This window comes from Manacus candei, unplaced genomic scaffold (assembly GCF_025592945.1).
Source record: "Manacus candei isolate 608988 ecotype Guabito, Panama unplaced genomic scaffold, ASM2559294v1 h1tg000126l, whole genome shotgun sequence".
NCBI lineage: Eukaryota > Metazoa > Chordata > Aves > Passeriformes > Pipridae > Manacus > Manacus candei.
Window position 1 is genome coordinate 260914 of NW_026138174.1, and position 18708 is coordinate 279621.

Below are 18708 nucleotides of genomic sequence, written 5' to 3' on the forward strand. Positions count from 1 at the left end.
CATTACAACATGGAATGTTTTATATATATATATATACACACATATATATACATATATATACACACACGTTTAAATCTTTGATCACTTACCACGGAAAGCCTCACCTTTGGATTTGAACCAATATATGAACTGCAGGATTTTCTGGGATTTTTTTCTCACTTTTACAAATTGGTTGTAAAAATGCAATACATAAAATAATTTTCAGAGTGATGATTTTCATTTTTCCTCTGGAAATTAGAAAGACAGTGTACATGTGTCCTTTGCCTAACACTGCTTTGACCTGTCCTTAGGTGACTTTTCAGTGTTCAAATGAAAGCTTTATTTCTTCTTTCTACAACCACAATCCTCTTGGCTTGCCCTAAGTGATCTTTTTTTCTTTATTCCTCTCACAGCTATTACGTTGCTTTCCTAACATGTCTTGCAGTATTTGATAAATCCATCATCACAAGGTTCCTTTTTGTTTCTCTTTGTCCTTCATTCAAAGGATGAATAAGACTTTCTCAGGTACATAGGGCACTTTGAGGTTTAACAACAATCCCATTCAAAGCCAGAGATCTTTGGATAGACTCCAGACAGTTCATTCCTCCTTTTTGTCTCTTCCTTTTTCCTTCTGTGTCTGTATACTTGCCAAAATAGAAGTCTTTAGAATAGGAGTTTGAGTGTGCTCTGCTAAAAAGATCAAATTGCATCATTTAATACTGGATGGCTTTTTTCCACTCGTCATGGTCCCAGCCACTGCGGTGCAAAAATAGCATATGGCTATGAAAAATTCAAGAGATTTTATGTAATGGATTTTATAAAATTAGTTTTATAAATATTAGTCATCCTAGTTTCATCTTGGGATACCTGCCTGACTTTGAAGGAAGGTGGATGTTCTAGTCTGAAAAAGTTAACAGTATTCCTTAAGATTGGATTCACCTGCATAAGGAAGCAAAACAACAGACTCATTTGCACCTCTGATGCAGGCCAGAAATGTTTGCAGTGTAGGCATTTTCTCTTGTCCTGGCCTGAGTTTCACTGAATCTGCAATCATGAAGAATTGTTTTTCTAACTTTTTTTATTTTCTTGACGGAAATATTGTCACAAAATCTCAGATATGGATATTTCAAAGATTGTTTCAGCGTCTCCAAACAAATGTGCTTTATACCTTTATATTTTACATATGTTCTTTTATGTATGTATGTGTGTGTATATATATATAAACATTTTAAAAATGCGTTTTATAGGAGGAAAATGAGAAGAAGAGTCACCACAAGGACCACTCAGATAATGAATCCACATCTTCTGATAAGTAAGTGTGGTATAACTGTTAATTCTGCAATTGGTTTTATGTGGTATTTTACATTTCCATTTTTTACATTCGCTTGTTTATATTTTTTACATTTGTAGCTCTGGGAGGAGGAGAAGAGGACCTTTTAAAACAATCAAGTTTGGGACCAACATTGACCTGTCAGATGACAAGAAGTAAGTTGATTACAGTTTCTGCTGCTCACAGTGGTATTCTACAGTATGACACCCCTGGAAATCCAGTGTATTCTTCTCAGACATCAGTCAGTCTGTTGATAAACCCAATTCCAGTTGCACACCCCATTTCCACAATGAAATGGGTCTAAAACTATTGTTACGAGTCCTTCTCACACTAAAATATCCTTTCAAACTTTCCTTTCCAGGATTTTTGTTTTTCCAGAAATGAATTTAAACATCCATCAAAAACTGCTCTTTCTAGTCCTCCTTCTAATCCATTCCCTTTGTTTCATTATGAGGCTTTAAATCATTTGCTTACAACTTTAATTGCTTCTGACAATACCAAGTTTTCAGTCTTTGGGTAGAAATTGTAAGGTTGAAGTTGTTTTCTTCTTCGTTTGTCTCAATTTTTGTTATTTGGGATGAGATTTTTTTCTTTTCATTCATACTGTCATCTTTTCTGTTTCCACTTTTTCATAACTCTTGCTTCTTTATCCAGGAACAAAATCAAAATATGTAGTAAAGACCAGACCAGTGCTTGCCTGTGGACAAGCCATGATACCTCTCCCAGAGCTTCAAAAAAAATAGGGAATAAATGAGTATTCTTTATATATTCTTCTGTGAGTAGATGAAGGTAGCTTAGAAAAACTTAGAAAATACTGGAAATACTCTGAAACATGGTTTTATTGTCCAGTAATAATTATTTCCTTGGCTCAGTTTCCAGTTAGTACATATTTCCATAAAAGGTCCAGCATGTCTAGACTGTCAGTCCTACCAGCTGGAGGGCAAAACTTGTGGTCTTCCTCAGTCATGAGAGCAGAAGAAAAGTTAAGGGTGTCTAGGGAATAAGGATTGCTTAAGATGATGAGGACTTTTGTGGTATAATCACTGAAAGATCAGTGTGTGTATCCACTTATGTGACTAGAGTTGGTTATAAAATTTAAAATATCAACACTGTTTTATTCTAAAGGAAATTCCATCGGTAGGATCAAAACAGTTGCAACTAAACTCACTCTGAATAAACTGTTGGGAGAGAGACTTTACATTAACCTAAGCATAACTAACCTGAGGCTCTTAGGGAGTTGGATTTTGATACTTTGAATTGTTCTTGTAGGATCCCAGTAGATGCGAGATCATCTGATCTGTATTCTCAGCTTTTGCTACAGAACTCTCTTTCCCCTCAACTTGCCCGTCAGATCCGTGGTTGTGTTTGGAAATACTTCAGAATGGAAAGAGTAATGCAGATACCTGTGCTAACAATTTTTCAAAAATGTTTATATTTCCCAAACTCTTCTGAGAGTTTTAGGGATTCACAGTTTGTCAATTTGCTATTTTGCTGCAGGTGGAAGTTGCAACTCCATGAACTGACAAAACTTCCTGCTTTTGTACGTGTGGTATCAGCAGGAAATCTTCTAAGCCATGTTGGTCATACCATCCTGGGCATGAACACAGTGCAGCTGTACATGAAGGTTCCAGGAAGCAGGACACCAGGTGAGTATAATTTCTGCATGAAAAAATCAACTTCTACTCCTGAGGTATTGATTTAACTGCCCTGCAGATCTTCTATGTCTCACAGCATGCCTCAACATAATGAAATTGTACCTATTGAGTATTTCTTTTATTACTTGTTTAACTGAGCTTTATGTGTACGAAGTGCTGAGTTCCCTTATAGTGGAAATTTCTGGATTTCTGCAGTGCTGGATAATTGCCATACTGACCTCTTGCATGCAGTGTTGGATTCTTTTAGGAGAAAAATAGGATAGGTTTGGACAGTATTTATAGGCTCCCCAAGTAGGTCTTGTGCAATCATAAAAATCAGTTTGGTTTTTAGTATTTTAGATTCTTTATTGTCTGAGAATAGGACTGAACCCTCCATGATGAATAGTGCTGTGTTAGGGGCCTGGACTGAGACTTGAGGTATCTGGACTAAATTTCAGGATCTGCTTTTTTCTGAAGTACAACTTCAGAAAATTCCATTAGGGATTATGGCTCAGTTTTCCAGCTGTCAAAAGAAGATAAAATACTGGCATTTCTACATTGATTTTGAAAGCTCTTTCAGAAGGGTTTTCTTAGTACTTGTCTTTTCAGTACCTGAAATGATGAAGTTTTGCACCTGACTGGGACTGTCAAGAGATATCATGAAACAAAAAATCTGAACTTTTGCAGCATTTATTTCTACAGGGAGAGAACTGCTGAAATATTGGTCAGATTCACAAGATTGATGGTTCCAACTTTTCATTTTCCACAAACTAACAAAGGAGGATTCTCTTGTCACTGGTAGCTTAATTGTTTGAAGCACCTAAACAGTGTTATGTGTCATATAAAAAATACAAATACCTAAACTGTGGTGTAAGTTTTTTTAGTAATTGTATCTTTGCATTTTCATGGCATTGTTTTGATAGAACAGTCTTATGTAAAGTGTGTTTATTTTCCTCTATCAGGTCATCAAGAAAATAACAACTTCTGTTCAGTAAATATAAATATTGGTCCAGGTGACTGCGAGTGGTTTGTTGTCCCTGAGAGCTATTGGGGTGTCATGAATGACTTCTGTGAAAAGTAAGCTGGCCATGCTGTTTTTCTCTGTATTTTTATCAAGTTCTCTGTGCCTTTCTGAGACCTGAGGGGGGAAATTACCGAGGGTGTTGTATGGGGATGTTATTTTATGGGTTTTCCACGTAGTCAGAAAAGTCTTTTAAAGTGAGTCAAAATGAAAAATCTAGAATTTATACAGAATAGGACATTTGTACAATGTACAGAAACTTGGATTGCCTGTGGTAGCTTTGCTCTCAAAAATTGACATTAGGTCCATTATTTGTTTTTTTTTTCCAAAATAGAAATGAAAGAAATACAAGAAATGAGAGATTGATAATAGTAAATGTTCATCTAGGTTCAAGATTCACATTTATACTACATTAAGGGGGCTCAGAAGTTTAGTAGCTGCCTGCTACCAGTGTGGACTACATGGCATCATTCCAGTTTTCATAGCAGTAATTTTTCCACATCACAAAATCTATCATAGCCCTGCTGTTTATCCAGGCACTCTGTCCTGCATGTTAAAGTTGACCTCTGCTATTGCTGTTGTACTTCACTGGAGAAACTGAGGTACCCTGAGCACTGGGGAGCTGCTCAGCCAGCTCTTAAGATTAGGGTTTCTGTGTTGTGCCCTGTGTAGAATGGTTTCTTGAAAAACAAACAAAACAATACATGTTTGCACATGCACCCACCAAAAAAAAACATGGGGGAGCAGCAGTCATGTCCCCTAATCATGCTGGTGTTCAAGCAGTAGCCTCTGAAGTTGATTTTGTGGGAGAATTTTTTTTTTTCTTGTCTTGCCCAGTTAAAACTGGATTAAGCTTTTGACTTCAGGACTTTTCCAGAGCTCTGCAAATAAATCTCAGTGTCTCTGTAGTCTGGATTTTCTGCCTATCTACTGACAACTGTTCTTATTCCATCCACCTTTCCAAAGATTGGCCATCTCAAAAATGTAATTCCACTGATGCAATTCCAATGTCGCTGACACAAAATGCCTTTTACTCTCATCACACTGTCTTTCTGAGGGTGACAGAGAAACTGAGATCTTGGTAACCTCACAAAAGGTCTACAGTGCCTGGTAAGAGGCACTGAATTGTCTTTGAAAACTGTGCATTGCAAGTAATCTCTCATGGTGCACAGTAAAATGACTTTATTTTGCATTACATTAGTGGAAGAGTCCATACTTGGGAAATCCATATGGAGGTGTTTTTCCATGATTCTCAGGAGAGTTGACATTCTTTGGCTGAACATAGCATAGACCTGTGGATCACAATTTAAATTTTGCCAAGAGGTTGCTTGTTTTGTGGACAAGCATCACATTCACACACCCAGACAGTGTGAGAACGTGTTCAAAACTGAACATCCTTAGGAGCTGGTATGGTCTGTATGGAAAATCAAGCACTGGTTAAAAAAGCAGCATCCAGCACCTGTGTCACACTAGATCTGACCAAGGGTTTCTCTGCCTCAGCATTAACAAAGTACTGAGAAACTTAAAGGAAAATAGGTCATAACCTGAAGCCATAAACTGGCTTCACATGGGCAGTTGGATGGTTAGGGGTTCTGTTACTGCAGGATGTGAAATGGGGAATTATGATCAGGAATTTTATGCATGAAACTTTTCCTTTTGACTAGTCTTGCTGGGTCACTGATTAGCTGCAGAAGTTATTTATGGTGATGATGAGTTTTCACAGGTAATTTCACTGAAGTATCTGCTGCTAAACATGTCCGTTGGTAAATGCTGAAGACTTTTTTTTTCCTGTTGTTTCAGGAACAATATGAATTTCCTAATGGGATCTTGGTGGCCAAACTTGGAAGATTTGTATGAAGCCAATGTCCCAGTTTATAGATTTATTCAGAGACCAGGGGATTTGGTGTGGATAAATGCTGGCACTGTTCACTGGGTTCAGGCTATCGGTTGGTGCAACAACATCGCGTGGAACGTCGGCCCTCTTACAGGTGTGTTTGAGCAGTGCCTGGGCTGAGCTGCTTTATTAGGTGACATTGTACTGCCTGTGTCACAGAACCTGCCATTTCTTGCTAATTTACCGTGCCTTAGTAGATTAAAAAATAATCAATGTGCTGTATTTTTAAAACATGACGTGTTGAAGGCTGTAAATAATTCCATTGTAAGAGGAAGGGAAAGCAGCAAGAATGCAGCGTTGGCACTTGTGCTTTGAATGGGCTTGTAAGAATAAAATGTTTATATTAATTGATACATTGTTTGCTAGGCCATTTCTTAACTTTTTCTCCCAAAATTTGTTCTCTCAGCAAATTGCACTCTGCCTTGTATAAGAGTTTCTCTAACTTTGGTGGGGGTACTTGATAGCTCTTTGGTGAAAGCATCAGGAAATGCAAACACTTGTAAAATTTTGTTCATGAAAGAACACTAGATTTCTCAGATCTACTGTTCTAGAAGTCTTTAGTTTTGAACTGTAGTCTTGAAAAGTTTTTAGGTTTGAGCACAGGAAGAAATTTCGGTTAAAACGAGATTCTGTCAAGCATTTGAAGAGAATGTACTTCCAAAAAACTTCTGGGTTTTTTAGGTGGTTTAAAGTATGTCTTTATATGGTGCAATAACAGTATATCTCTAGGATTGTATGACTGACTGATACAGAGCTCACATGTTCAGTCACAGTAAATTTTGTAAAACATTTTTAAAAGAAGGGTGGGGTGAGTAGGCTGCTTAATGAAAAGTCTGACTCACTGCAACGAATCTCAAGGAGAGATTATATACCATAGCAGTGTAAAATTATGATAAAGAGTGAATAGAGTGAGATGCAGACATTTCAGATCTAGATTTTTTTCTTCATTGTGGAATATTTGAAAGTTTAGTAATTAACTCTTTTTGAAATATTGCACTCTGTTCACCTTAGAAATAGAACACTTATCAGTAACTTGTTTTCACAGGTATTTGTTGCTGCTGTGGTATTTGTTCTTTTAGCATCATAAATACACTTTTTAAAAGACACTTTATAGAATTGAAATGTAGTTGCAACGAGTGGGTCATTGCAAATGAAGTTGAGCTATAAAACACATAATTTTTTATTATAACCATATTATCTTGGTTGATAATTAGTTTCTAGACTTGTTTAATTGCTGCTATGATTTTGTTTTTGTGTAGCCTGTCAATACAAATTGGCAGTGGAACGGTACGAGTGGAATAAGCTGCAGAGCGTGAAGTCCATAGTACCCATGGTTCATCTCTCATGGAACATGGCTCGAAATATCAAGGTCTCAGATCCAAAGCTTTTTGAAATGATAAAGTAAGTTTTACTCATTTGAACATCTGTTGTGTGCTTTTCATACACAAACCAGTAGTTGACTTGTAAGTAATTCTTTGTAAGACCATTCCTGAGAACCAAACCCAAAGTTATTTTAGATCCTGTTTTTCAAACACACCATTTATAGATATCCTTAATTTTGTTGTGTGTTATGTGATGTTATTGTGGCATAGCTTTAGAATCATCTAAGTAACTTTTTAGTTAAATGTGCCATAGACTTAATTCAGCACTTGACAGAAACAGTTGGCTTAGATCACAGCAGCTGCTCAGAGTATATACAATCAGAAATAAGAAAATTAGGTCATCAACCCAAATATTAGAATATTTATCCATTTTTACAGCAAAGTTAAACTTAATTCTACATTTCTAGAACTTCTAGTTAGTGTTCTCACTCTATCACTTGGAGATCCAGTATAAATCTTTTAAATAGAAGCAAGTAGGAATTTGAAAGCCTTCTTTGCTCTTTCTTTTGAACAATGAATTGATTGATGTGTAAAATGATAATTGAGTTTAGTGACATTTCTCATACAATATTCCAAAATGCAGGAATATTCCAGGCTTTAAGAATCTTTAGTGATTTTCTTTGAAGAGTGCAACTTCAAGAAAATATAAATCATATTGCAGCATCATACCTAGGCTGAGGAATGAATGACCATTTTGGCAGATAATGTAGGTTTGTCTTAAGAAGAGTGGGTGAATGAATTCCAAAGGAAATTACTCATCCTGAGAATCCTCTGGTAGCAGCACTCTCTATTTTGCCTAAGTACCAAAGCACTTCTGAGCATTTCTTAGTCTTATCAACATCCTGGATCCACAAGCATTGAATCCTTTTGTTACGTGCCTTGAAATGGATCTTTAAAAAAACAGATGAATTAACCTGCAAAAAAGGGCAAAGGAAAAGAATTTCATTTTTTTCCCCCAGTAGGATTTATTGGTGACATCTGAGTGAGACACCTTTTTACAGTAGGAATTTAATTTAGGCTTGAACATCTGTTACAGAATGGTGGAATTGGTGAAATGTTAAATTTATAAGGACCAAGAATGTTGGAAGTAAGACAAGGAGGATTATAGCTGCTGCAAAACTTGATTATGGGATAGCATGTATGTGTGAATAATTGCTTAAAATCTAGTAACTGATATCTAGGGTAAAGAAAATATTTCTGAAGGCCTGACAGTCCTTCCCCTTCAATTATGCAATTAGTGCTCACATTCCAAATGCCAGCTGTCGTAAAAGGGAGAATAAAAACTAAATAGTTAGAAAGGAGAAAGAGGGGGAAAAGAAACAGGGCGTGGGAGGGAGGAAGCCAAAAAGTCCATTTAAAAAAAAAAAAACAAATCCACAAGCTTTACTTCACTTTTATCTTTATATATATGTATATATCTTCCCAAGCCCAGCAGGCATCTACTGTAAAACTCAAAGCAGTTCTGGAATGTTTTTGCCAAAACACGATTTTGATATTTTTGCCACCTGTATTTTGCATTTGCACAAGTTTGGGGGTTTTTGCCACAATTTAGACTTAAAGGGAGAAAAACATGACTGAGCACAGCATCCTCCTCCCAGAGAATCTTTTAAAACATCGTGGAGAGACACAGAGGACAAAATTGTAGTTTCCCATTGTCTTGCTGGCTGACAGCAAGTCAGCTTTTTCTAGCAAATTTTAGGTATACATTACAAATAAACAGAGATGCTGAGGAGCAGATAGAAACCTTGGTCGTGCATGCCTTCACTTTATCCAGTCCACTGAACCCATTTCCAGTTTGCTTGGATTAAGCCCTCCTTCCAGGTTAGTTGGCAGCCAGATCCCAAGTTCCATGCTGTGTGTGCAGAGGGGAAGAAGGTGGGATGATCAGCTCTGGTTTGTGGCATCCAGTAGCAGAAGCCTGAGATAACTCTTCATGGTAGTCACTCCTGTAGTTATGGTTTGGCTTTTACTAGAAATGGGTGTCACCACAGTCTGGTGTCTGGCCTTGGCTTTGTAATCATAAGGAAATGCAGAAACCTTCATAGGTTTTCTTAAGTTACAAGAAAAGTTCCCTAATTTGCCTATGGACAGCTTGTCTGCAGGAAAACAACACCAGCTGGGAAGTAGCTGTTGTCCACTGCACCTGTATTTTCTTATGTACAGAGTATAGACATTTGTGTGTTATACATATGTGAGTGTGTGTATGCCTGTGCATAGAAATGCCTGAAAAATAGTGATTTTTGATAGACCTGATTGAATTTCTTCTTGGATAGCTGACTTCATTTGTCATCAGGAAATAAAAATAAGTGACACAGCTGTCATCTTTTTGCCAAGCACAGGTCTATCTAAAATTGCACATCGAAGGTACACAAAGTGTTTAGGTAGCTTTGACTTCTGTCTCTGGGGCTTCTTAGGTATCAGAGTAGTACAAAAGAATAACTCTTGGAAAACGATAAAAAGTAGTTTTTAATTCAGTTTAAAATATAAATACAAATATATCTTAGTGGGTTATGTGAGAGTAACCACTGCAGAGGCAATAAACTAAAATTTGAGCATACATCTAAATTAGATGCATCAACAGATTAGCAATGAAAAGAAACAGAATAGCAGAAGGGAAAAAGTAATAGAAGGAAACTTTGCTTTTGGAAGAAATCTGAAGCCTTGTTATATTTTTAGTTAATGTGCAGTTCAGTGCTGTCTTGATAGATAAAAGGCAAAGGGCAAAACCTGAAACTTTCTCATGAGATGTTTTTGAAGGATTTGCTTTTAACAGTAGAATTGTGAGCAGGAACACAGCAGACAAAATGATTTAAAACTTGGCTGAGGGAGGACAACCCTCAAGAAAAGAAAAATTAACTGCAAACCTCTTCTTAGATGGAAGCCAGAAGGACTTTTACAAATGCATCTGAGGAAGGGAAGAATTTTAGAGGTAGTGCGAACATAGTAATAAAGGCTTAAAAAATTAATTCCAAAGTCACTGAAATACTAAGTTCTTTTACAAAAATAGTTTCAGAAATGTAAAAGAACATGACATGGAAGAAGTTATTTTACACAAAACCATGAAGCCAGATAAAATACATTTTAAGTATCAGGGAAGATGTATTACTGAAAGGTACTGAGAGGTCAGTTCTGGATTGCCATTGGGATGCTCTCCACACTTTGAGAAGTTTTACTCCATATCTAAATATTCAAACACTTTTCTCACTGCCCTTCTAGAATAAATCAGGGTGATGTCCATTTTTAAATCTTCTGTTAAATATTTGAATTTGACTGGACATGATTTACTCTTCATGCCATACCTGTAAAGAATTTGAGAAAGAGAGATGGTGTAGATTGTCTTATAACTGAATTCTTACTGAACAAGAATAAAAGCAAGTTTACAGTACTAAAAGCTGAGCCCATTTAACTTGCACATTGTGACTCTGCTAGGCACCTTTTTGGCTTTCTTTAGGCTTCTCAAACTTCAGGAAATAGTGCATTTTCAAAGGGATAGTTTGTATGCTTTCTCTCATACTTGACAGTATGAAATAGTTAACATTTATATTTTCAAGTGCCATTACTAGGACCTGAATTTTATCCAAGGAGAGGAATTTCACCATCTAGCTGTTGTTTTCTGCTTTGGCTGCAAATTTGGCAGACGTTACAGCGATGCTGTAAGTGGGTTACATTTTGGGCACTTCTTTTTTCACATCAGTAACACTAGAAAGCTCTTCCAAAATAACACTTTGAAAATTCTTGGAAGTCAGGAGTGGAGAGCAATGGTGACAAGTGTGCAGGTGTGCTTCCAGTTGCTCTTTGGCGTCCCTGAAGACTCTTGCAGGTAACAGCAGAAGAATGTGGTAGCTCCTAAGTTTATTTGACACAGGGCTGCAGTGCACAAAGGAATGCTTTTCCAAAGTTCCTGAGCTTGTCAGGAGCACGATGGCCCAGCACTCGAGTGAGTCAATACATCAGCTACCACATATGCTTGGCCTTGACGTCGTAAGTCCCACTCACATCAAACTTCAGAAGTGTTGAAGGAGTCACAACTTAATGAGCTGTATAATCTTCTTGAAATTTGGTATGCAGAAATCAGATGTTTAAGAGAGAAACACACTTTCAGTTTTGGGTTGCCCTTACAGTGAGGGTGTTAATGAAGCCATAGATTTGTTTTTAGTGAGGATGAACAGTATGAGTGTAAAAGAAGAGGAGAGTATCTCAAAAGTAAGCCCGAGATTCTGTTAACTACTTGGGAACACATGAAAGAAACTTAAAAAAAAAAATACAGCATGTATATATTACATGTTTAAGGCTTTAAAATGAGAGGATCAAGTTGAAAACATTTGATAGAACTCTTGAGCACTTTGTTTTCTGTCCAATGTTTGTTTTTCCCCTTAATTTTTTTCAATCTTCCTTCTGCATCTAATGAGCATGTAACGTAACCACCCTGTGGAGGAGAAAATTAAAGGCTGCAAAGGCTGCAGCTCAAATAAATAGCATAGCTGAGAGCTAAAATTATTGTAAATAACATTGTAATTTAGAAATCTGGTGACCTATTTTGCCAGCTTTTTTTTAGAAAATGTCTATAGCTCATAAAGTGCTAGAGAACAAGTTATATTTTCTTGTACAGAAGAGAGCTGTAGAGAATTGTGTCAATAAAATTATTTAAAATTATTTTTTTTTTTAGCTTTTATGGAAGTATGACAGGGAATTGTGGATTTTAATTTGACATTTGAGTGGTTCTTTTCTTCATTCATAAAATAAGTGTTAGATTTATTTTTTTCTGTAAATTTTTTTCTTTTTTCTTTTTTTTTTTTCTTGTGAAAGGACTTATTTCTCTAATACCAACCTGTGTGTTCGTTTTCCTTTTTCATGGAACAAGATACATGTTGGCAGAACCTGTTTCCATTGTGTGTAGAATGACTCCTGGCAGAACTTGGGGTTTCAGACTTGGGATCGTTGAAATTAGTGGTGCTGAGGAAGTACCAGGGTTTTTAGGATGTTAAAACAGTTCTTTGGACTAGGCTGTCGTCACACAAAATGTAAACAGGTGTGTTGAACTTGGCAGTTCAAGCTCACTTTGTGCTGAGAAATTTATAGTTCAAAATAAAATGCGTGGATCGCTTTTGAAAACACATTGTTTTATTGTGCTTAAAAGGGCATTCATGCGTTTCAGTCCAAAAAAGAAAGGTACAAAGAAGAAAGGTACAGCCTGTTTGCAGGGCAAGGGGCAGTACTGAAATGGAGCAAAACTACACAGAGGTCCATGAATGAGCACATGGTGTGACTTCTCCCCAAGTCGTGAGTCCAGTGAGTCTTACTGGGCAGCTGGTTTTGAAATCCCAGAGTAAGAGCAACCTCCAGGTACAGGGGAAGAGATTTCAGCCTGTTTGAGTCTTGCTGTAAAGCTGAATGTCGAACTGAACACACAACTGGTTTTGGTTGCAGGTACTGCCTGTTAAGAACTCTCAAACAGTGTCAGACACTGCGGGAAGCTCTGATTGCTGCAGGAAAGGAGATAGTCTGGCATGGGCGAGCAAAGGACGAGCCAGCTCATTACTGTAGCATTTGTGAGGTCAGTAAAAATATGTCTTGGGCTTGTGCACTACTGCAGTATTGATTTAAATTTTGCCCTGTCTTTTGTTGTTGTTGTTGTTGCTGTTTAAATTTTGCTTTTAAGTTGCAGCATCTTTTCTATGCTGTGAGCACATGTATGTGATACAGCACTGTCTTCAGAGAGCTTATCCAGAAGTTTTTCTGGACACAGCCTGTATTTTGCTGCAGTCTCTCCCACAGTACTTCCACAACGTTGTTTTTCACTAGGTCGATTTCCAATTCTCAGTTATTATATCCCTTCCTGCATGTAATTTGATCTACTGGGCTTCATTTTAAAGGTGTATCTGTTTTCATTTCAGAAGTGAACAACACCCCCAGAAGAGAGAGAATTTTAAGTGTATTTTTTTCACAGGACATACCTTTTTGCTTACATTTTTTTATACTTCTTTCTGTTAATAGTTGCTTTAAACTATGGGATTATAATTTTCAAGCTTAAAAGAAAATAAAATTTTCCTACCCCCTGAAAATCAGTTTCTAGTTATCTTCTGACTGAGCCTCTTGGGCAGGATGAGCACGTGACTCAGTAGTAAGGAAATAAATCACGAACTTCTTTTGCAGACGAATTTTAAAAAGGAAAATTAGGTATAATTGTTATAAATCCCCTCCTTACTGAGTAAGCCCCATTCAGCATATGAATCCTGCTTTGTCAATATTGACCCAAAGCTTTCCCGTAGCGCTGTTCATGCAGACATCCTAAGTGCAATATTAGTGGTTTTACAATATTTCACCTCTCTGCCTCAGCCTTAGGAGAATAGATTTTTTTCCATGAACAAATCTCATTTTTTCTCTTTTCATGCGTGGGGTAAGGTTGTAAATCTTGAAGAAAATACAGTTTTTCATGGTTTAACTTTTTAAAAATTGAAATTGTAACACTTGGCTTCGTGTTTCCCTTCTCATAGGTGGAAGTCTTTGATCTGCTTTTTGTCACTAGTGAGAGCAATTCTCGAAAGACCTACGTTGTACATTGCCAAGACTGTGCACGAAAGATAAGCACGAACCTGGAAAACTTTGTGGTGCTAGAACAGTACAAAATGGAGGACTTGATGCAAGTCTATGATCAATTTACATTAGTAAGTCAAATTAATAAGTGGGTGCATAAATACATTATCTGTAAAGCAGTTGTAGACTGTCTTGGTGCTCCACTGTACGAGTACCGTGGACTTTCTAATGCAAATGGAGGTATGGGTTGTGTGTGATATTTACAGAACAAAACACTGAAGAGTCAGAATTGTGTGAAATACTTCAGTAACTTACTGCAGAACGTAACCACTGAGTTTTCAGGAAAAGTATGATGTTACAATTCATAAAGTTGTGGCTTTAAAAATCCAATAGAGATCACCTGAAGACCATAACTGGATCAGATGGAGATGGGAAGAATCAGGACAGTGAAGCTTGGAGAAACTAGCACCAGGTTCAAGAGCATCTCTAATACATTGGTTGTGGTATGAAGTCAGTATAGCAGCAGAGCATCCTATGCGCTCAGACCCCTTCCTTCCCCTTCCCCACCCATCCCTACTCCCAAATCGGCGCTGTCCTTCTGCTTAGCAAGTGGATGCTCTCAAACAGTTCTGTCTTTTGGCTTGGGGCCTCCTTTGCATTTCAATTTAAAGCAAAAAGCCTCTTTGCCATTATAGCTTTGTGCTATATATGGCAGCCTGCTGCTTTGAACTGTGTCAGCACAACTGTCCTAACGTTTCACCCAGGTTTCATTGTTTCAGGCAAAGATGGCTTTTTTATAACCACGATGAAAGCGATGCTGGGTGTATTTATAAGCCTTGCCTTTCTGTCAGAGGAGACAAACATTGGACTAAGTGTTATGAGAATTTCATATTGAATTTATTACGACAGCCCAGTAAGGGGCTGTGCCTTTTGGTTCATTTCCAGGTGCTGCAGAAAATGTGTGTTTGGTTATTTCATGTATTGTTAGCATGCTAAGTTGTGATCTTTTGAGTTAAGGCCTCAAGGTTCAGCAGTAGAGGCTGGTGAGAGTGTGGGACCATGTCCTCTGAATTTAATTCTCTTCATTAGTCCTACAGAGCCTGAGATGGTTGAACTTCAGTTTATACTTCTAGGAGGTCACTGTCATTATAGTTTGTGGAATACTGCAATTTCAAAGTGATGATCTGTTATAGAAAAGCATATAAATAAACACTTGTTCTCAGATACTTCATCCAGTTGAGTGGAAATGGGGAATAATGTTTGTGTGTGGGAGAAGAGAAGGGGAGGGAGGAGCATTTTGTTATCTGTGTTTATAACACTGTGTAGGTAACAGTAGTGATGTTGTCCCTAGAACAAGGGTTCTCAACCTGTGAGTAGCTCCTTCCCCCACCAAAACCTGAGGCTGTAGCCCTGGGGGACAGTAGTGATTGTTCTCATGTGAAACTGATGTGCTCATTCATTTCTTTTAAAGGGAATAGGTCTCAGTTGGGAAGAGTCATAGCCTAAAGGTGACATCTCTCAGATGTAGGAAGAGAGTTAAGGTTTGTTGGAAGAATAACCTCAGAGAGCAAAGGTACAATAGGGCAGAGAGACCCTTTGGGGTAAAGTACACAGAGCAAACGTGGGGATAAGCCAGTGTTAGTGTTTCATAAGTGGGTACTGTGATGTGATCTGGAGTGTCTTTAGAGACTGTGAGCAGCTTCTTGAAGGGATTCCACTGAGGAGCAGGAAAAGAGAATAAAACCCCATCAGACTCAGTATTTTGATGGAACGCCATGAAGTGCAATGCTGGGGAGCAGAAAGGTATCTTCTAGACCTCGTCTCCTGAAAGCAGGCAGGAGGAAGACATGTGGCTTCACTTTTGAGGCTTTTTGTCCCCATGTCAGAGAATCTGAGACCCTTTCCACTGATACCCTCACTTTGGGGGTGTATGTTATTGTTCAGGTGGAAGAGGGGAAAAAAATGAAGGCATTTGGAGAGCCACAAATGGACCATGCCCCTCCCCACTGGTAAACAGGTTGAGAATCCCTGTTTTAGAATATATAAAGTTATATCTATACTGAGCCCATGTGGTACTCTTTGCTGCCACAATGGGACTTGTTTTGGCAGCTCACATCATATTAACACAGATATCCCCATGGCACACTCCAATCTACAGTATAGACAAAATCCTGATGCAAAGTATTCATAAAATACATGTTGTATTTCAGTAAGTTGGAAAAAAAATGCCAGTATCTACTTGAAAGAGTCTTGAAGTGTAAAAAGAGTAGTGTGTGTGACTTTAAACTCTCATGGTTGCAGTTTGTGCAGGTCTTGGTTAAGCACGGAGTTTTGCACCCTTGTAGAAAAGGTAATTTAATGTTTTCTCTTTCAGGCTCCTCCATTGCCATCCTCCTCATCTTGACATTTTTTCATGGACATTAAATGAAAACTTTTCTGATATTCAGGAAGTGACCCAGTTCTGCACCACTGATTTTTGTAGCTATCCCGTAAGGCTGCTGGCTGAAAGCTGTGTCTATGCAACCTTCCAAGTGCGGAGTGTCAACCAACTGGACAGGAGAGAGCACTGCCTCCTACTCCAGAACTCAAAACAAATAAAGCTCATCCAGCTGTACTTCAAAAAAAAAAATAATTCCATGTTTTGTATATATCTGACAAAACTGGCAACATTATACAGACTACTGACTTGAAGACCACCTCTTTTGTATTTCTCTGTTTCTGGGCTGATGAGTTGGTTTCATCCATTTTTCCCCCTTCAGAATTTCCCTTGGAAAAAGTACTAGCTTAGCTGGTCATTTCTTTGTAAGGTAGTTAGAAATTTTAAGTCTTTCTTTGGGCAACTTTTTTTTTTTTTTTTAATGTGAAGAGTTAGGTGATATAAATTTTTTACTGCTTTTATGTTTTTCTGTCTTGTTTTGAAACCATGACGGTTACACTTTTGGTTCCTAAATAAAATTTAAAACAATTAACAGCCAAGTCACAAAGATAAATGGGTTGCACATAGACTAAGGAATAAACTTCAGATTTGTGATTTTTGTTTCTAATCTTGATGTAAATTTACACTATTTATAAATACATATTTATTGCTTGAAAATATTTGTGAATGGAATGCTGTTATTTTTTCCAGATTACCTGCCATTGAAATTTTAAGGAGTTCTGTAATTTCAAACACTACTCCTATTACATTTTCTATATGTAAATAAAACTGCTTAGCATTGTACAGAAACTTTTATTAAAATTGTTTAATGTTTAAAGTTTTTCTATTGTTTGAGTTTTAAAAAGATTTTATGTACAGTGCCCAGTTTTTGTTCTTTTTTGAATCTGATTATATATATTTTATATATACTCTTGTGCTTGTGTATATATATAATATATATAGAAACTCGAATATAAATATGTGTATAAAGATTTAGAGACTAAATTTTTCTCGTTTTAAGTTTTACATCTATGGTAGATTTGAGGTGTCTACTGTAAAGTATTGCTTACAAAAGTATGATTATTTTTAAAGAAATATATGGTATGTATCCTCAAGACATAGAATGACCTTCAGACTGGTTTATTGTTAAATTGCACTTTTTGCAATAACAGACCAATAAATAGTTGCTGCCAAAATGTAGTAGTAGAAAGTAAGTAACAGCTAAATTTTAAAGCTCTTCAAGAAAATACCGGCTTTGACAGGAAGTTTGGCACTAGTTTTAGAGGAGGAATGAAGAAGATGAATTGGTGGGGATGTTCTCTAGATTTCAACCAAATTGCAACTTATATATTACAATATGTTCTATTAACGATTTTAAAAGTGAAGACTGAATCATCTTGGCGTCATTGTTGACCCCAAAAAAAGGACGTTGTTTTGTGGTATTCTATTGTATTTTCACATATTTTGTAATACGAATTCACTGGTAAATTTTTGAAGCACTAGGTTTATTTAGGACAAGTTTATAATATATCATTGTAACAGTTTGCAGTTTTAATGATGGTATTTATTTTAAGTTGCTCCTTTCTCATTAGCTTCTTGGAAATGCATTAAATCTAAATTTCAAAATTGATAGCTTTCTTATCGATCAGAGTTGACTGATGCAGAGGGTTCTGCATCGAGCAGTATCTCATAATTTCTCATTAGTGGGGTATGTTAGTGATTGCATTGTTAAATTTTTTGTAATCAATGTGAAGTGTTAAAGGCACAGAGCATGTGAGTAGTTTCTTTTGAACAAAAAGAATCGCCTCTTACGTTGTAGCTTCAAACGAAGGGTGTTTTAATGAAGAATCAGTACAGCTTATCTAACGCTGTTACAGCAGTTGAACCATAGTTATTGCTGACTTTCTTGCTAGTTCTTACAACACTTGGACAAAAGGGTGTAGAGATTAAAGAAAAGAGTTAACAAATGCTCTTGCCAGCAAAATTATCAACTAGCAGTTAGGAAGCCAGTATTTGCAGTTCTGTAAAGATGTAAGTCTCAGCTCTTGATAACAAACTCTACAAATCATAATTTTTTTTTTTTACTTATGTATTTTATGCAGTCATAAATATTGTAATCTTGACAAACCATGCTGCAACTGAAAAGCTACTCCTTTTACAGTAGTCTTAAACCCAAATAAAAGCAAGATACACTTACCTCAACTAATGGTAAACAAAAAGTCCTCATTTCTCAGTGCTGTAAAAGAACGTTGCTAATTAGGGAAAGAGCTACTGTGCGCTAATCAAAAGGGCTTTGTACCTTTCCTCCCCTTTGCAAAAGAGGATATGGCATTTCTACCAAGGAAGAAAATCCATATTTTGCCCATGAACAAAGTAGACCAAACCAGTAGAGCATCAGGCAGCATTGCTCGTTCTGCTGGAAGGTGGTGTCATGAATTTGAATTGCTGCAGGGCTTTAATATTTTGCAGTTTTCATACTTCTTAATCACACTATGCTCCCAAGCCATGGACAGTTTGG

At 37.0% G+C, this 18708-nt stretch overlaps 1 protein-coding gene across 11 annotated transcripts in view; it reads left to right on the forward strand.

The window, feature by feature from the left end:
* Nucleotides 1–18392, forward strand: part of KDM6A (lysine demethylase 6A) — a 151770-nt gene extending 133378 nt beyond the window's left edge. For 4 of the 11 annotated variants that reach the window (XM_051770869.1, XM_051770874.1, XM_051770872.1 and 1 more), the window contains 9 exons: nucleotides 1227–1291; nucleotides 1390–1464; nucleotides 2807–2955; nucleotides 3906–4020; nucleotides 5765–5952; nucleotides 7118–7259; nucleotides 12668–12794; nucleotides 13735–13905; nucleotides 14168–18392. In XM_051770869.1, coding sequence (XP_051626829.1) covers nucleotides 1227–1291; nucleotides 1390–1464; nucleotides 2807–2955; nucleotides 3906–4020; nucleotides 5765–5952; nucleotides 7118–7259; nucleotides 12668–12794; nucleotides 13735–13905; nucleotides 14168–14224 — 1089 coding nt within the window. In that variant the 3' untranslated portion in view covers nucleotides 14225–18392. The other 7 variants (XM_051770871.1, XM_051770876.1, XM_051770875.1 and 4 more) reach the window with 3 other exon arrangements.
* The last annotated feature ends 316 nt before the right edge of the window (nucleotides 18393–18708 follow it).